This window comes from Bison bison, unplaced genomic scaffold, assembly GCF_000754665.1.
Source record: "Bison bison bison isolate TAMUID 2011002044 unplaced genomic scaffold, Bison_UMD1.0 scf7180017864035, whole genome shotgun sequence".
Taxonomy (NCBI): Eukaryota; Metazoa; Chordata; class Mammalia; order Artiodactyla; family Bovidae; genus Bison; species Bison bison.
The window spans coordinates 4135131-4154389 of NW_011494607.1; the positions used below are offsets into that span (position 1 = coordinate 4135131).

The window sequence follows — 19259 nt, forward strand, 5'->3', positions numbered from 1 at the left end:
AGCACTCAGCTTTCTTTATAGTCCAACTCTCACATCCATACATGACTACTGAAAAAAACCATAGCCTTGACTAGACAGACCTTTGTTGGCAAAGTGATGTCTCTGGTTTTTAATATGCTATCTAGGTTTGTCATAACTTTTCTTCCAAGGAGTAAGCGTCTTTTAATTTCATGGCTGCAGTCACCATCTGTGTCATTTTAGAGTCCCCAAAAATAAAGGCTGCCACTGTTTCCCCATCTATTTCCCATGAAGTGATGGGACCGGATGCCATGATCTTAGTTTTCTGAATGTTGAGCTTTAAGCCAACCTTTTCACTCTCTTCTTTCACTTTCATCAAGAGGCTCTTTAGTTTTTTCACTTTCTGCCATAACAGTGGTGTCATCTGCATATCTGAGGTTATTGATATTTCTCCCGGCAATCTTGATTCCGGCTTGTGCTTCATCCAGCCCCGCGTTTCTCATGATGTAATCTACATATAAGTTAAATAAGCAGGGTGACAATATACAGCCTTGATGTACTCCTTTCCCGATTTAGAACCAGTCTGTTGCTCCATGTCCAGTTCTAACTGTTGCTTCTTGACCTGCATACAGATTTCACAAGAGGCAGATCAGGTGGTCTGGTATGCCCATCTCTTTCAGAATTTCCATAGTCAATAAAGCAGAAGTAGATGCTGTTCTGGAACTCTTGCTTTTTCCGTGATCCAGCGGATGTTGGCAATTTGATCTCTGGTTCCTCTGCCTTTTCTAAATCCAGCTTGAATACCTGGAAGTTCATGGTTCATGTATTGCTGAAGTCTGGCTTGGAGAATTTTGAGCATTACTTTGCTAGTGTGTGAGATGAGTGCAACTGTGTGGTAGTTTGAGTATTCTTTTGCATTGCCTTTCTTTGGGACTTGAATGAAAACTGATCTTTTCCAGTCCTGTGGCCACTGCTATATTTTCCAAATTTGCTGGCATATTGAGTGCAGCACTTTCACAGCATCATCTTTTGGGATTTGAAATAGCTCAACTAGAATTCCATCACTTTCACTAGCTTTGTTTGTAGTGATGCTTCCTAAGGCCCACTTGACTTTGCATTCCAGGATTCTGGCTCTAGGTGAGAGATCACACCATCGTGATTATCTGGGTCGTGAAGATTTTTTTGTACAGTTCTTCTGTGTATTTTTGCCACATCTTCTTAATATCTTCTGCTTCTGTTAGATCCATACCATTTCTGTCCTTTATTGAGCCCATCCTTGCATGAAATATTCCCTTGGTATCTCTAATTTTCTTGAAGAGACCTCTAGTCTCTCTTGAAGAGATCTCTAGGAACATTGTTAAGAACAAGGAAACAGTTAAGAAATATTCCAAAGGGACAAAAACTTGTGGCCAGCAAACCTGTGTATGCTTACTCTGTGTTGTCACTGTTAAGACAGGCAATCACCATGGACCATCAGGGTCCCTGCATGTTCTTGCTGGGTAAGCCAAGAACATAAGGCACAGCCCCTCCTTCCTAGGTCACTTCTCAAGAGTTGCAGTGATCAACTCTGAAAGACAGGCAGTATTTCTGCCATCAAAGCAGACTTGTTTCTACTTATTAAAAAAGCAATAGAGTCCTCAAACTGAGGACCCTCTCCCGTAAAGCAACCCACTACATGGGTGGACAGCCATCATGGACCCCATGAGCCTTGTGGGACAAGGGAAACTGAGGCAATTCAACATGGCACTTGGGTCCTGCTTTTGTCAAGAGAAAGTCATTTTGTTTCTGACCCAAGAATCCTTGTCAATTGTCAGCATCCATAAAACCACAGTTTAGTTTGCAAGTAGGGTAAACATCTCAGACTCTACTACTGACAGTCACTGCTTTATCCACTGTCTGTAAGAAACTAAGCATCCTGAGGAGACCAGGCACTCTAATGACCAGAGGGTATGAGTTTCCTAACCCTCAATTTAATTGTAGTTTGGTGTTCTTAAAATCTTAAACTTGTAACCTGACTTCCATTTATAATTTTCAAAATTAGATGGAAAACTTAAAACTGAGGATATTAAAGATATCAGGTCTCACAAATCTCAAGAATGCCAAAGGTCTATGGCATGCACAAGGCACCAGCTCAGTAAACTAGTAGAATTTCCAGGATAAACGAGGCTTCCTGATAATCTTTAGGGTGAACCATACACAAAGGTAGGACACAAACCAGATCTTTGTTCCCTGGTTCCTGTTTAAAAATTTTGGCCGTACCAGACAGCATGCAGGATCTTAGCTTCCCAAACAGGGATCAAACCTGTGTCCCCTGCAGTTGGAAGCATAGAGTCTTAACTACTGGACCACCAAGGAAGCCCCTCCCCTGAGTTTCTAATAGCTACCTGGACTCACTTTATCTGTAGAAGATGACTTAATAAATTACCTTCCTGGTTAGGTCTATTCAGCAATATGCTGTTCACCTCAAAAGTATATCATGCATGAAATTTTAGATATCTAGAGGCTCAAATACAAACATATTCCAATCAATACATATACCAATCATATTCTACCCACTCATAAACACAATCACCCTGATCAAAATAATGAACAGAAAATAGAATTAAAAATAAGATTTAAATTTTGCCTGTTATGTGTACCCCTTTAATTACATGCATATACTAGCTTTATAAAAATATAGAAAGACACAAAAATTATTTAATGATTTGTTTATATTGTATTTACATTACCTATGTAAAGCTTTAAAATGTATGGAGTCATTAGAATCCAATTCCTTATTTAACCTTGAATAATCAATGGACGATGTTAAGCCTTTCTCAAGTCTGGCAAAAAATTGTTCTTTTTCCTCTTGCTCTTCTAATGTGTCCAGTCCCAATCCGAGAACACTATGATTGAGCTCAGAAACTATCTCTAAATAGAAAGCACAAATATATTTCATTAACATATAGAATTTTAAAGAAATTAATTTTAATGCTACATTTATTGAAATTATATAGCAAAACTTAAAAAAAAATCTATAACATATTTTACCTAGTCTTTTACCACCAAACATAGATTTGTGTTCATAATACATAAGGTTATATGGATTCTCCAGAGGTGTAATTCTAAACCTTCTGGGAAGATATTAGATCTGTCTACACACTTGTGAAGGAGGCTCCAAGAGAGCTAAGAGTTAATTTTTCTAAAAATTCTGATTATAAGCATCATAATTAACCTGTCAACTTATACCCCCCACAATTCTTACCATTGGCTTCTAAGCTGTCAATACTCAAGATAGAGGTTCCACTGCTCTTAAGAAACTGAATCCTTTCAGCAGACTCCTCTTCTGTTTCCATAACAGGCTGAGAAGTCTTCTTTGTTTTCAAATAGCTTACATTTGTCCCAAATGGTCCTGGGATGGGGTTTAATATAGTTGGATATTTACATTAAGAGCATTGTTTTGACCACTATGCCAACATACTAATACTGCTATACTAGCTTAGACTTGTTATGCTATTATATGAGTTATACTAGGAGACAGCAGCTAAATCTGCTATATGAAATAAAAATTAATCAGACAAAAATTCACAAAAGAAAAATTACAATTCTATTTGATTGTGTGAATCTTACCCAATGGAATATTTTAAAAATTTGCATCAAGACTTTAAAAATTAATTATTCTCAAGCACAAGTACTTAATACATAAACCATGCCACTTGAAAGATATCTCCTGCCTTATGTGAAGGAAAGAAGGGAGACAACTCCAGGCTGGGGAACAAGGAGGTCCAAGGGTCAAAAACAGGAGGGCAGGCCACATGCAAGGATGCAAAAAGCTCAGTGAGGGTAATCTGGGGGAAGTAACCCTAAGGCAGGAGTCAATGGTCGGACCATGCTCATCTTCATAGGCTGGGGAAAGGGTTTTGCTCTTCATTCTAAAAGCACTAGAAAACACTGGGAAAGTTATACAATACCAAATTTTCTTTATCCTAGCAGTATATAATTGTTGTAAAATACTCATACACGGAAAAAATAACTATAATGTATGGCATAAAGATTGAGATTAGAAAAATACCACTTTTGCTTAGAAAAAAGCCTTATCAAAATAAGTTACAAATTCTGATTTCAATTTCCTACTTAGTGTCCTACTGGAAAGGGTTCAGAATCAAATTATTTTATGGCTCTGTGTGAATAATTGTTTTAATGGGTCTCATAATAACTTCAACACAGAGGAAATCAGGAGATTTCAGACAAAAATATGTATGCCAAGGTTGGAGTGCTGTTGAGCCATCTGTCCAGGGGTCTCAGCCGGGCTCTGAAGCTGGACTCAGGGATGTGACCCACACTAACCCACCTCACAAGAGACTAATACAACCAAAACCAAGATCTGATTCAGTTATTTACAATGAAGAGTATAACCAGTAGATAGAATTATATAGTTTCACCTTCTCTGCAGAACATTTTGTCTTAATGGCAACTGAAAGAGAAAGCAAAATTATAAGGCAGAATTGGCTCAATGTTGATGTTTAATAGTGTCTCTTTAAGAAATGCATTCCTCTCAAGAGGGGTGGTTCAGTTCTCCCTTAGAAGCATCTACATTCTTGCTGGCAGGAATCATATTTTGTTTTTGTATACTAGTGCCAAACACTCAGAAGGTAATATGAGCTCAGTAAATGCTTGTGAATGAATGAGGGACCAGGTTATGCCCTTGGGTAGAGAAACCTTCTCCCCTCTGTGTTTAAATAGACATTGTCAAAGTTTCCTTCCTAAGTATCCTTTGCATCCCTTACTAATCAAATCCACCGATTGATACATTCTTTTTTAAAAAATTTAGTCTCTTTAATTAGGTTACATTAAGTGTTGGTCTAGGACTCATTCTTTCTCTTTAGAGTGAATTTGCATAAGTTTGCATACCCCAGCTCTAATTCACTACTTTCTAGGAGAAAGATTTTAAAGTTAATTAAGTCTCAAATTTTGTCAACTATGTCAATAGTACTTAATCATATAATATCCTTTTCAAGCACCAAGACGGGGAAAGATTCTAAAACAAAAAATTCTTCATATACAAGCTTTAGCATTGTGCATGATATAGATTTATGAAAATCTACTGAAAAATACACTGAATTTTTCAGTAAGACAATTCCTTAAAGTGTTAAAAAGAACAGAGAAATGACTATTAAATTATAAGATTTACTTATTAAATATTTATTATTTACTGTTGAGGGTCAGGAGTACAAGGAAAAAGAACTATAGAAATCCTATCAGTTCATAAAATAGTGCTTAAAGATCCACAGATTCTGTTATCACAGTTACTTAACAGAGGTACCCTGGGGATCCTTATGAATTCGGCAGTATCACATATACTAGCTATAATGCAGGAAACAGGCAAGGGAGCAATTTTTCCATTGTAAAATGTGACTAGGAAAAGTTCTGGGAGAGGTATAAGCATGTGCTAGACAGGATCAATAATGAGTTCTTTACCATTAAGACGATGGTATTTGTTTTTTTTACTGTTATTAACAGACAGTGATACCAAAATCAACAGATCTATTAAAATCCTCCAAATGCAATGACATTAATACACTGTCAGAGTATCTTATTAAATCACCTTAAATCAATTTACCATTAAACATAACATATAAATATACCTGTATTGTTCACTATCTAAAACTAATTATAAATTATTTGAATGTAAAATAATCTGATAATGCAGAAATACAGTCTCAATTATATAACAAATATAAAGTTATTTAATATGAAAATCAATGCAAACTTAAAATTCACTATTATTTTCCTTACATATTTATATTGAGTTGGCCAAAAGGTTCATTTGATTTTTTCCCAAAAATGGCTCTAGTAGAGCTTAGCTGTCTTTAACTTCATTAGAAAAAGTTTTGTTAGATTATATTGTGACAGCTGGCATATCAGGGTGCATTAAAAAAAAACCTTACCAAAACTGGTGAATTGTTGCATATCCATTTTAATACTGAAGATGGAAGAAAAAGCAACATATTTGGTGTATCATACTTTTTTATTTCAAGAAAGGTAAAAATGCTGCTGAAACATAAAAAAAGATTTGTGCAGTGAATGGGGAAGGTGTCGTGAGTGATCAAACTTTTCAAAAGTGGTTTGTGAAATTTTGTGCTGGAGTTTTCTCGCTGGATGATGCTACATGGTCAGGGAGCCCAGTTGAAGTTGATAGTGATCAAATCGAGAAATTAATTGAGAATAATATACGTTATACCATGCGTGAAACAGCTGACATACTTAAAATATCCCAGTCAAGTGCTGAAAATCCTTTGCACAAGTTTGGTTACATTAATCACTTTGGGTGCCACATAAGCAAAAAAAAATTCCTGACTGTATTTCCACATGCAATTCTCTACTGAAACATAATAAAAATGGTGCTTTTTAAAATAAATTGTGATGGGTGATGAAAAGCAGATACTGTACAATAATGTGGAACCAAAGAGATTGTGAGGCAAATGAAATGAACCACCACCAGCCACACAAGACTGGTCTTCATCCAAAGAAGGGGATGTATATATGGTAGGGATGGAAGGAAGCCTTCTATTATGAGCTCCTTCTGGAAAAACAAACAATTAATTCCAACAAGTACTGATCCCAGTTAGACCAACTAAAGGTAGCACTTGACGAAAAGTGTCCATATTAGAATTAGTCAATATAAACTATATGATCTTCCATCAAGACAACACAAGTTTCTTCAATGACCAGGCAAAAATTGCTACAGCTTAGCTGGGAAGTTTTGATTCATCCACTGTATTTACCAGACACTGTATTTTTAGATGCCCGTTTACTTTGGTCTTTACAAAATTCTCTTAATGGAAAAAATTTCAATTCCCTGGAAGACTGTAAAAGGCACCTGGAACAATTCTTTGCTCGAAAAGATAGCTTGGGCAAGACGGAATTACAAAGTTTTATGAAAAATGGAAGAAGGTAGTGGAACAAAATGGTGAATATGTTGCTCAATAAAGTTCTTGATGAAAATGAACAATCTGTCTTTTAGTTTTACTTAAAAAACCAAAGGAACGTTTTGGCCAACCTAAACAGCACAGTAAGAAAATCCAGAATCAAAAGTCTTGTCTGCCCCCTTGTGGTCAAATAATTTAAAATTAGCAGTATTTACCACCACTTTCAAATTCATCTTCAGTTATCCACCATGGCACTGTATCTTTCTTCTTCACTTCTTTAGGTTGTCTAGGTGTTTTATTTGAATTTTCAAAAGAATCATCTGAAAGCTAAATCAGATATAGGCTACTGAATTTTATATTCAAGAATCCCAGATTATCACTGAAAATGTTTCTCTTAGATCTTGACAATTAGTGCTTGTTACAATGATTAATAAACTTTAATGAAAAAGTTTTATTTCTCCTTTTCTACCCTTTAGGTCCAAATCTTACTACAATCATAAATTCCTACTCTAAATCCAATCTACCTCCCTTACTCTAAGCCAGTATCTCTCTTTGACTGAGAAAATAAAGACCCTACAGTCAAAACCACCCTTCTTCTCAACTCCCTTCACTCTACCACTCGACTCACCTGTTAAGACACTGATTTCCTCTCTCAGAAGAGAAATTCTTCTCCCCACTCCAAGAAGAACCTGCAGAGGGGCCCACTTCCCTCCTCGCCAGGTTCTTACCAGGTAATCCTACTGCATCTCTATCTCACTCCCTCTTCAGTCTCCCACCCCTCCTTCCCTCAGGTTATTAAACCTGCTCATTGCTACATCCCCAGGGCCAAGCACAGCACCTGCCATAGTCGTAGGATAAAAGAATGAACATTCAAGTCTCCTCTAATTAGAAAAGGGCTTCCCAGGTGGTTCAGCGGTAAAGAATGCCCCTGCCAATGGTAGAGATGTGGGTTTGATCCCTGGGTTGGGAAGATCCTCTGAAGAAGGAAATGGCAACCCACTTCAGTATTCAAGCCTGGAAAATTCCTTGGACAGAGGAGCCTGGCAGGCTACAGTACATGGGATCACAAGAGTCAGACTAAACAACAAATTAAAAAGCAAACAAAAACAAACGAGAGAGAGGCAGAGGTCCTTAGTCCTACACCTCCCTTTCACTCTACCCATCACTTTTATTTTGTATACATTCTAACTTCTCAAGGTCATTGCTGAACTCCTGAAAATCTGGCACCCATCCAAAGTAACTTTCCTCAGTCACCAAAGGCCTCCAAAATCCACAAATAAAGAACCACTGTCAGCGGTCTCCCTGATAGACCACAGGATTTGACACAGTGACCAACTCTCACTTCCTGAAACTCTCTTCAAGGTCACAGTACCACCTCCTCCAGGATACACCTCATCTCTGTGACCTTTCCTAACCAACTCTACTAGCTCTTGGCTCTTCTGCTCTTTTGTTAACGAAATTTATCCAGAACTCTGCTCTTAGTCCTTTTTACCCTCACTTTAACATACTTCTTCTGGAGAAGAAACTAACATTTATTAATGACATGCCTGCTCTATGTCAGGATCTATACCCAGGTTATCTCACTCTTCAAACAATCCAGCAGAGATTTACTGATGGGGAAGTAAACTCAGAGAAGTTAAGCAACTTTCCCAGGTTGCTACTGTCAGTAAGTGATAACAGAGTTGGGGTTCAAAACTGGGTTTCCCTGACTGAAACCTGTCTACTTTCAAAGACACCTGTATGGTCCCCCAACTAGGGCAATGGAATGACTTTTTAAATTTTTTAGATGATTACACACACATTTCCACCCGCCAAGCAAACAACTCTACTTCAATGACTTGTAAGAACGCCATTTAAAAATGTTCAAAAAGAACTCACTGTCTTTCCTGACCACCAGGGAGGAAGAGGGGGAGAAGGAAAGAAAGAATACTCTTTACTCCATCTGAATTTTCACTGGATCACTTTCCACTCAGCCTTAAACTTCACTGTCACCCTGAAATGTCCCATTTCTCTCTCCTTTCTGTCTCTCCCTGCTTACCCAACTCTGATAACCTGCCTCAGATTCAGTCTTTTCCTCCTAAACTCAGGGCTATGTAAGGGCATGAAAGAAGGACTACAGGTTCTTGGAGCCAGAGAGATCTGAGTTCAAATTTTAACTTCAAAACAAGTTAGTTTTGTTTATACATCTAGAAAACAGGCAAGGTAACAGCGACCTTGCAGGGTTGTGGCAAAGATCATAAAAGAAATGGAGAATGCGCGGGCAGGCACTGTCTAATGCACAGAAGGTATTCTCACTTTCGACAATCCTCCACATTGCTTTCTGGCTACGATCATAAAAAACAAAACACAAAAGCTGGTTCCCCAGTTAACAACAGTGCTGCTAAGGATATGGAGAAACTGGAAGCCTAAAACTACTAATGTACTTCTGATGAGAGAGTAAAATGGTGCAGCCACCTAGAAAACGGTCTGGCAGTTCCTCAAAAGGTTAAATGTTGAGGTTAACCCACATGACCCAGCATTTCCCACCCTCTGGTATATACATAAGAGAAATGAAAACATATCCCCACAAAAATTACATACAAGTATCAGAGCAGCATTATTGATAATTGCAGAAAAGTATAAAAAACGCAAATGTCCATCAATTGATGTCAGTAAACAAAATGTGGCAAATCCATACAACGCAATATTATTCAGCTACAGAAGAGGAATGAGGTACTAATAGATATGACAACATGGATGAACCTTGAAAATGTTGAGTGGTACAAGCTATAAGAAAGATCCACATGAACGTGGGTAGGAAGAGAAGAAAAGAGATCAGGTCAGGGCCTGTTCTCCAGGGAAGGGATACAGAAAAGGAAGGGGATTAAAAGGCTCAGAGACCCACCCTGGGGAGTAAGTGTCTAGAATTACATATTTGGGGTACCAGCCCTGGGGTCTGACACTGGGGACATGAGTCCCCTTAGCTGGTTAGAAAGCCAGTGACAACAGCACTGTAAGAAACCCAAACTCTGCTTGTGAGGAGTGTGCACACACTGGCTTACTCCCAAAACAAGGTGGAGGAAGCAGACGAAACTGCATGGAACTCTGGCTGCCGTCCTGTAACTACCCTGGAACAAGCCAAACCCCTACTCCAGCCCCGCTTGCTCCAGCTCTGCTCCTCTCTAGGGAAAGATGACAATGCCAGGAGAGGGAAGTGTACACACAGGGCACAGAACCAGCTGGGACCCAGCCCGCAGGGCTTCTGCTCCAGCAACTTGGGACCTGCTCCCACCCTCATAGGGTGGTGTTTGTCACTGAGCAGAGAAGCAGCCCTGGCTGACACCTGGCTCTGGCTTGAGCACCTTCATCTCTAGTCCCATTGCCTACCAAAACGATAGCTATCAGCACACCCTGGAGAAAGACATGACTCCTGTTTACGTCAGATCCAGCTCTCCCATCAAAGCCACAGGGCACACAGACTGTATAGGGACGCTCCCACAAAGGGACACCCCTTCAAGATGGGGATAGGTAACTGTTTCACCTAATTTCATAGAGATGGAGAAAGTTAAACAAAATGAGAAGAGAGAGGAATTTGCTTCAAACAAAAGAACAAAAACTAAAACAGAGATAAACAATTTACCAGATAAGAGTTCAAAGCATTAGTAATAAGATTAAATTAGAAAAAAGAATAGATGAACACAGTGAGAATTTTGACAAGAAACTAGAAAATATAAAAGAACCAATCAGATCTGAAGACTACAACTATAATGAAAAACACACTAGAATGAATTAACAGCAGAATTTAGAGGACAGAATAATCAAACAGGAAAAAGAAAAACAAATCTAAAAAATGAAAACAATTTAAGGGACCTCTGAGACATCATCAAGTATACCAATATTCATATTAGAGGAGTCCCAGGTGGAGAAGTCAGAGAGAAAGGAGTTAAAAATCTATTTGATGAAATTATGGCTGAAAACTTCCTGAACCTGAGAGAGAGAGAGAAGTCGCTCAGTCGTGTCTGACTCTTTGCGACCCCATGGACTGTAGTCTACCAGGCTCCTCCATCCATGGGATTTTTCAGGCAAGAATACTGGAATGGGTTGCCATTTTCTTCTCCAGGGGATCTTCCCAACTCAGGGATCAAAGCCAGGTCTCCCACATTGCAAGCAGATGCTTTACTGTCTGAGCAACCAGGGAAGCCTCTAGAAGAACCTGAAGAAGTAAACAGATATCCAGGTACAGGAGGCATGGAGAGTCCTGAACAAAATGAATACAGATAGACCCGCACCAAGACATATAATAACTGAAGAGTTATTAAAACGCTAAAAGTGGAAGAGATTATTCTAAAAGGCAACAACAGAAAAACAAAGGGTCACATACAAGCAAACTGCCCCTCCTCCCCACACCAAGCTATCAGATGATTTTTCTGCAGAAACTCTGGAGGCCAGAAGAGAAAGACATGACATATTTCGAATGCTAAAAAGGAAAAAACTAAAACCTAGGATACTCTACCCAGCAGGATTATCATTTGGAACTGAAGGACAGATGAAGAACTTCTCAGACAAGCAAAGACTAGAAGAGTTCATCAATACTAAACTGATCCTAAAAGAAACATTGAAGAGTCTTCTCTCAGTGGAAAAGAAAATGCTATAAGAAGCAAGCACGTATAGGAAAGGAAAAATCTAATTAAGACACATATATAGTAAAGGCTGTGAACAAACCACTTAAATAAATTATCACAAAGATTGAAAAGAAAAATTGTATCATCAACTGTAACTACAACAAACAGGCAAGGGATGAAAATGAAGATGTAAAATATGACACAAAACACAAAATACTGGAGAGGGGAGGAAAAAAAAAATACAGATCTTTTAGAATGTGTTTGACCTTACAATGGATACACAAACACTACCGAGAAAGGAATACAAGCATATCACTAAAGAAAATCATCAAACCACAGGGAAGAAACAAAAAGGAGAAAAGAACAGAATAGTAGTACAAAACCCAAAAATAAGCAATACAATGGCAGTAGGAACAAACCTATTGCTTGAAATGTCAATGGACTAAATGCTCCAAAAGACATAGGTTAGCTGATTGAACAACATCAACCAAAAAAGGCCATCTATAGGTTGCTTACAAGAGACTCACTTCAGAGATAAAGACACACAAAAACAAAGTGAGAGGTTGCAAGAAGTTATTTCACACAAATGGAAACAATGAGAAAGCAAGGGTAGCAATACTCAAATCAGAAAAAATAGACTTTATAACAAAGTCCAAAACAAAGACCCAGGGCATTATATAATGATAAAGGGATCAACACAAGAAGAGGATACAACGTTCATTAAAATATATGCACTGATGCTTTTGAACTGTGGTGTTGGAGAAGACTCTTGAGAGTCCCTTGGACTGCAAGGAGATCCAACCAGTCCATTCTGAAGGAGATCAGCCCTGGGATTTCTCTGGAAGGAATGATGCTAAAGCTGAAACTCCAGTACTTTGGCCACCTCATGTGAAGAGTTGACTCACTGGAAAAGACTCTGATGCTGAGAGGGATTGGGGGCAGGAGGAGAAGGGGACGACAGAGGATGAGATGGCTGGATGGTGTCACTGACTCGATGGATGTGAGTCTGAGTGAACTCCGGGAGTTGGTGATGGACAGGGAGGCCTGGCGTGCTGCGATTCATGGGGTCGCAAAGAGTCGGACACGACTGAGCGACTGAACTGAACTGAACTGAATATAGTGGCTCAGTAGTAAAGAACCACCTGCAATGCAAGAGACTTGGCTTTGATCCCTGGGTCAGGAAGATCCCCTGGAGAAGGAAATGGTAACCCACTCCAGTATTCTTGCCTGGGAAATCCTATAGACAGAGGAGCCTGGCGCATTACAGTCCGTGGGGTTGCAAAAGAGTCAGACATGACATAGCGACTAAACTACAACAAATATATAAAGCAAATGTTAACAGATATAAATGGACAAAAGTAGTCTCTATGTGTGTTAAAAATCACATCAAAAAGAAAAAAATACATAGGAATAAACTTAACCAAGAAGGTGAAAGACGTGGTTGTTGTTTAGTTGCTAAGTCGTGTCTGACTCCATTCCATGGACTGTAACCTGCCAGGCTCCTCTGTCCACGGGATTTCCCAGGTGAGAATACTGGAGTAGGTTGCCGTTTTCTTCTCCAGGGCATCTTCCTGACCCAGGGATCAAACCCCTGTCTCCTACATTAGAGGTGGGTTCTTTACTACTAAGCCACCTGGGAAGCCCATGAAAGCTATACAGTGTGAAAACTATAAAATACTGATAAAGGAAACTGACTGTGATACGATGAAATAGCAAGATATCTCATGTTCATGGACTGGAAGTTTATTATTAAATGTACATACCACCCAAAGCAAGCTACAGACTTAATGTATACCTATCAAAACATGCATGACACATGAACTAGCGACTTCACTTTCACTTTTCACTTTCATGCATTGGAGAAGGAAATGGCAACCCATTCCAGTGTTCTTGCCTGGAGAATCCCAGAGACAGGGGAGCCTAGTGGGCTGCCATTTATGGGGTTGCACAGAGTCAGACACGACTGAAGCGACAGCAGCAGCAGCAGCAGCAGCAGCAGAATAATCCTAAAATTTATATGGAACAATTAAAGGCCTTGAATAGCCAAAGCAATCGAGAAAAAAGAATGAAGCTGGAGGTATTAAGCTCTCTGACCTCAGACTATACTAGAAAGCTCCAATAATCACAACACTGTGTTACTGGCACAAAAATGACACATCCATCAATAGAACCGAATAGAGAGCCCAGAAATAAACCTATGCATTTATGGTCAATAAATCTACAACAAAGGAAACAAGAATATACAATGGAAAAATATCTCTTACTGAAGTAAGTGGTGCTGGAAAAACTGAATAGCTCCGTGTAAAACAACAGTTCTCACATCATATACAAAAAAACTCAAAATAGATTAAAGACCTAGCGTAAAACCTGAAACCATAAAGCTCCTAGAAAAAAACATAAACAGAACACTTTGTTATAAATCATAGCAGTTATTTTTTTGGGTCTATCTCCTAAGGCAAAGGAAACAGAAGCAAAAATAAACAAATGGGACTTAATCAAACTTGAAAGCTTTTGCACAGTAAAGGAAACTATTGACAAAATGAAAAGAACCTACAGAATGGGAAAAAAAAATCACATATCATATGTTCAATAAGGGGTAAATATTCAAAATACATCAATAGCTCATGTAACTCAATATCAAAAATAGAGCAACCTCGCCCCCCCAACCCCGATCTGATTAAAAAATGGGCACAAGATATACACATGGCTAACAGGCACATGAAAAGATGCTCAATGTTACTAATCAGGGAAATGAAACCAAAACTCCAAAGAGATATCACCTCACACCTGTCAGAATGGCTCTGTGCATGCTCAGTTGTGTCTGACTCTGCAACCCTTGTAGCCTGTCAGGCTCCTCTGTGCAAGGGATTCTCCAGGCAAGAATACTGGAGTGGGTTGCCATTTCCTCCTTCAGGGGATCTTCCTGACTCAGGAATCAAATCCAGGTCTCCTGCATTGGCAGGTGAATTCTTTACCACTGAGCCACCTGTGAAGCCTATCAGAATAGCTACAAATAGCAAATGCTGGTGAGGATGTAGAGCAAGGAGAATCCATGTACACTGTTAGTGGGAATGTGCATTGGTGCAGTCACCATGGAAACAGTATGGAGGTTCCTCAAAAGACTAAAAACAGAAGTATCATATGATATAATGATTCCCCTCCTGAATATACTCCTGCAACAAAAACACTCATCCGAAAGATAAACGTATCCCAATTTTTCACAGCAGCATTATTTACACTACCAAAGATATGGAAGCAACCTAAGTATTCATCAACAGACGAACGGATAAAGAAGGTGTGGTATATATGTATATATGTCCATCCTAGAGGAGATCAGTCCTGGGTGTTCACTGGAAAGACTAATGCTAAAACTGAAGCTCCAATACTTGTCCACCCGATGGGAGGAGCTGACTCATTTGAAAAGACCCTGATGCTGGGAAAGATTGAGGGCAGGAGGAAAGGGGGATGACAGAAGATGAGATGGTTGGATGGCATCACCGATTCAATAGACATGTGTTTGGGTGGACTCTAGGAGTTGGTGATGGACAGGGAGGCCTGGTGTGCTGCGGTTGATGGGGTTGCAAAGAGTCGGACACGACTGAGTTGGACTGAAGGTGGAATATTACTCAACCATAAAAAGAATAAAATTTCATCATTTGAAACAATATGGGTGGACCTGGAGGGTATTATATTTGGTGGAATAAGTCAGGGTTAACAAGTACTATATGTTATCACTTCCATGTAGAATCTAAAAAAAGTAAAATGAATGAATGTAACAAAGCAGAAAACAGACGCTCAGATATAGAGAACAAACTAGTGTTACCAGTGGGAAGAGAGAAAGGAGGAGGGGCAAAATAGTGGCAGGGGTAGGGATTAAAAGGTACAAACTACTGTGTTTAAAACAAATAAACTACAAGGATATATCATACAGCACAGGGAATATAGCCAGTATTTTGTACTTCTAAATGGAATACAATTTATGAAAACAGAATCACTATCTGAACTAACATAATGTTGTACATCAACTAAACTTCAATTAAAAAAACACAGCCATTATGTCATAGACCATTCATTCTTATGGGAGACAGAAAACAGAGCTAAAGAAGTAAAATAATGAATGGTTTTAAGTGCAACATGGACAATTAAGTACATGGTATACTAAGAAGGAACCTGATGGCTACTTTTTCTTTTACTGGGTCAATAGGGAAAAAACCTCTCTCAGGTAGGATTTTTAAGAAGAGATCTTCACCACCTAGGTAAAGAACAGAGGAACAGACAGCATTACTGGCATGGAAAGTGAACAGTCAGTCATGTCCGACTCCTTGTGACCCCACGGACTATACAGCACACCAGGATACTCTGTCCATAGGATTCTCCAGGCAAGAATACTGGAGTGGGTTGCCCTTCCCTTCTCCAGGGGATCTTCTTCACCCAGGGGCTGAACCCACATCTCCTGCACGGCAGGCAAATTCTTTATCATCTGAGTCACCAGGGAAGCTCCTAGTACCGGCAGACGGAACAGCTAGTAGTACAAAGCTCCTAACATGAATTGAGTTGGCATATGTGGAGGAGAAAAAAGGCATGACTGGAAAATGGGAAGGAATGGTATAAAGTCAGTGAGGTAGACGTACCCAAAGGCACTAGGGCTTTGCCAGCCCCAAGAAGCAGTCTGGATTTTATTCTCTACGTGATGGGAAGGAATAGAGTGTTTTACATTGGAAGAACAGAGTCTGATTTATGTCACAGACCATGCTGGCTGCAGTGTGGTGAAGGACCACTGGGACAGGAAGTAGCAGCTGTTGCAGTAGCCTAATGAGATAATGGTGCCCTGGATTAGGATGGCTGCAGTGAAAAGGGAGAGAACTAGAGGGATGATAGATATACTCTGGAGACAGGTGACAGAGCCTGATGACTGACTGGCTGTATCTTACAGGTGAAATGGAGAATTGAAGAAATGAGTTTCTGGTGAGACAATTTACAATATAGCTTCTAAAAATATGAACTTACTTCTTTCATGAACTGTTCAAACTCTTCATCCAGCTCTTCTTTGGAATAGTGGGCCATTATCAATACTTTTCACTTTCCAAAGTAAACATTCTGGAGTGTTTACAACATCGGAAACGCTAAATGGCAAGAGATAATAAACATCCTTTAAGGAAATCTACATCACATCAAAAAAAACAGGCAGACTTGAACTTAAGACATTTTTTAAAATTTATATTTAAATGTAGTTAATTTACAATGTTATGTTAATTTCAGGTGTTCAGTTACAGTTCAACATAAAAAAAAAAAAAAAAGATGGGCAGAAGACCTAAATAGGCATTTCTCCAAAGACATACAAATGGCCAAAAAGCCCATGAAAAGACACTCAATATCGCTAATTATTACAGAAATGCAAATCAAAACTATAATGAACTATCACCTCACACTAGTCATAAAGGCCATCATCAAAAAGTCTACAAACACTAAATGCTAGAGAGGGTGGAGAAAAAGGAACCCTCCTACACTATTGATGGTAATGTAAATAAATTGGTGTGGCCACTACAGAGAATAGTATGCAGGTACCTCACAAAAAACCAAAAATATAACTACTGTCTTGCTACATCTCACTGTTCTGTTTGCACCCAGAGTAGGCAAGTCGCCAGCTGTAAGCCGGAAGAAAAGTCAAGGAACCCTAGCAACTGCAGACATATTTAGTCTCTCCTGACTGGCACAGCAGACGCAGTGTATTCTGCCCTGGTTGACCCAGGAGACACAGCCATAACCCGGCCATAATGCAGAGGCAAGCAAGGGCTTTTCAGGTGGGGCTTCTATAGGTTACATGCATGCCCACTGCTATAAGTGATCTCAGCTCTTACATAACCATGTATTTACCAAATGTGGGGTGAGAGAGAAAGGCCCTGGGGTGAGAGCCTAATCACCGCCATTTCGGCTAGTTTGCTCTTTCCCTGCAACTACCAAATGATCCAGTGATCCCACTCCAAGGCAGGCATTTCTCTTATGATTTAGCATATACGTTCAATCGCTGACCAGTAAACTGAATGAGAGATTCCTAATTCATTAATAAAATTGATTTAACAACAGCTTTTACAGTGCGCATTATACTTGAGTTCAGAATTGCATTTTCATTCTTAATATCCAATTATTAGAAAGTGGTCTTCACAATATTTCCTAAATCTATGCATATCTGTGTGTGTGTGTGTATTAACATCTCTTAAACCAGGTCTTCTCAAGTAAACTTTTAAAAACTAGCATATTCAAAAGGCTGTTTCCCTTCTGCAAAGGAAAAGGCAGAGTTCGTGCAGTTTTATCATTCAGCTAATTATCAACCGATATTTAAAAGTTTTGCAAAATACACTGTTCCTGATAGTGGAGACGCTTCCAGATACAGATTTCTGGATTGAGTTATTAAGACTCATAATCTACCTAAAACAAAGTGGAGTATACAAATTAGAACAAATTAAGCATCTTTTGGAGGGAGGCTAAGTTGCTTCAGTCATGTCCGACTCTGTGCGACCCCATAGACGGCAGCCCACCAGGCTCTGCCGTCCCTGGGATTCTCCAGGCAAGAACACTGGAGTGGGTTGCCATTGCCTTCTCCATTGTGTGAAAGTGAAAAGTGAAAGTGAAGTTGCTCAGTCGCGTCCGACTTGTAGCGACCCCATGGACTGCAGCCTACCAGGCTCCTCCATCCATGGGATTTTCTAGGCAAGAGTACTGGAGTGGCTTGCCACTGCTTTCTCCTTGGAGGGAGGGAAGGTCAACAAAACTATGCAATGGTGACGCGCAACGCTAAACTCTCTCCAGTCTCCCCTCAGGAATCCAACTGAGGGTCTGCGCCAACTTATGGACTGTAACTCCTTGAAGCAGCTCCGAGCCCTGCTTCCTTTCGTAGACGCGGGAGGTGTGGAGACTTGGACAACACTTTGGCCAACCTGCGCAGTAACACCTCCTCCACTCTCTTCTCCATTTCGGTTCAGTTCAGGGTGGCGGCGGTTAACATCTTGGCCCCAAATTCTAGGTTAAAGGCGGATCCCGCCCGGCGAGCACCCGGCCCCAGGAAACGCGCGTCTGGCGCCCGCGAGAAGACAAAGGCGCTCGCAGTGGAATCGGGGCGGAAGTGGGAAGTGACCCGAAACTCAAGGCCCCAAGAAGCAGTCTGAGCACAGTCTGGACGCTGCTGAACCAAGCGGGAAACAGGTATCCACGCCTCACCTACCTTTGCTTCCGAATTCCGCGCTCTCCCGGAAGGTTCAAGGGATGGGGGTGGAGTGAGGGGGTGGGGGGCAGCTAGTTGCTAGGGTAACGAACGTCGCCGCCAGCCTCCGGAGTCACATGATGCAAGCTGGTCACGTGGCTTGCGGGCGCGGAGGGACTGTAGTTTGCATCTTCTCGCCTCCGCGAGCGCAGGTTATAGTGGTCGTGTCTTAGCAGGACGGTCTTGCGGGTGGGAGCCGCTACTGCTGCACCATTGGAGACTCTGCGGCCCTCCCTGTGCTCCTTGGGGTGGTGGATGTACGACAGGGTCGTGAGCGCGGGAGACAGGAGTGAGGCGTGTGGCGGATACGCCCGTGGCTTCCTGGGAAATGTAGTTTAGCGCCCCTGGTCCTAGAATTTCAGCTTTTCTCACCGCTTCTCATCTCTTCCAAACCTTCTCTTCCCGAGTTATTTCAGCCTTCTGCTTTCCAAGAGGCAACCTTGAAAAATATTGAGTAATTTCCTTCATGTGCAACGCCCTGCGTGCGTGTTATGAATGAAACTGTTTTCAGGAAAGAGCTCTGTTTTCAGGACA

General features: G+C 40.3%; 1 protein-coding gene across 1 annotated transcript in view; it reads right to left on the reverse strand.

The window, feature by feature from the left end:
* The window catches only part of CEP162 (centrosomal protein 162kDa), a 92870-nt gene extending 73893 nt beyond the window's left edge, over positions 1-18977 (reverse strand). The window contains exons 1-5 of the mRNA XM_010834664.1: positions 18687-18977; positions 16475-16590; positions 7082-7193; positions 3203-3349; positions 2688-2868 (exon numbers count right to left, since the gene is read on the reverse strand). Coding sequence (XP_010832966.1) covers positions 2688-2868; positions 3203-3349; positions 7082-7193; positions 16475-16531 — 497 coding nt within the window. The 5' untranslated portion in view covers positions 16532-16590; positions 18687-18977. The remainder of the gene's footprint in view (positions 1-2687; positions 2869-3202; positions 3350-7081; positions 7194-16474; positions 16591-18686) is intronic.
* Positions 18978-19259: the final 282 nt, after the last annotated feature.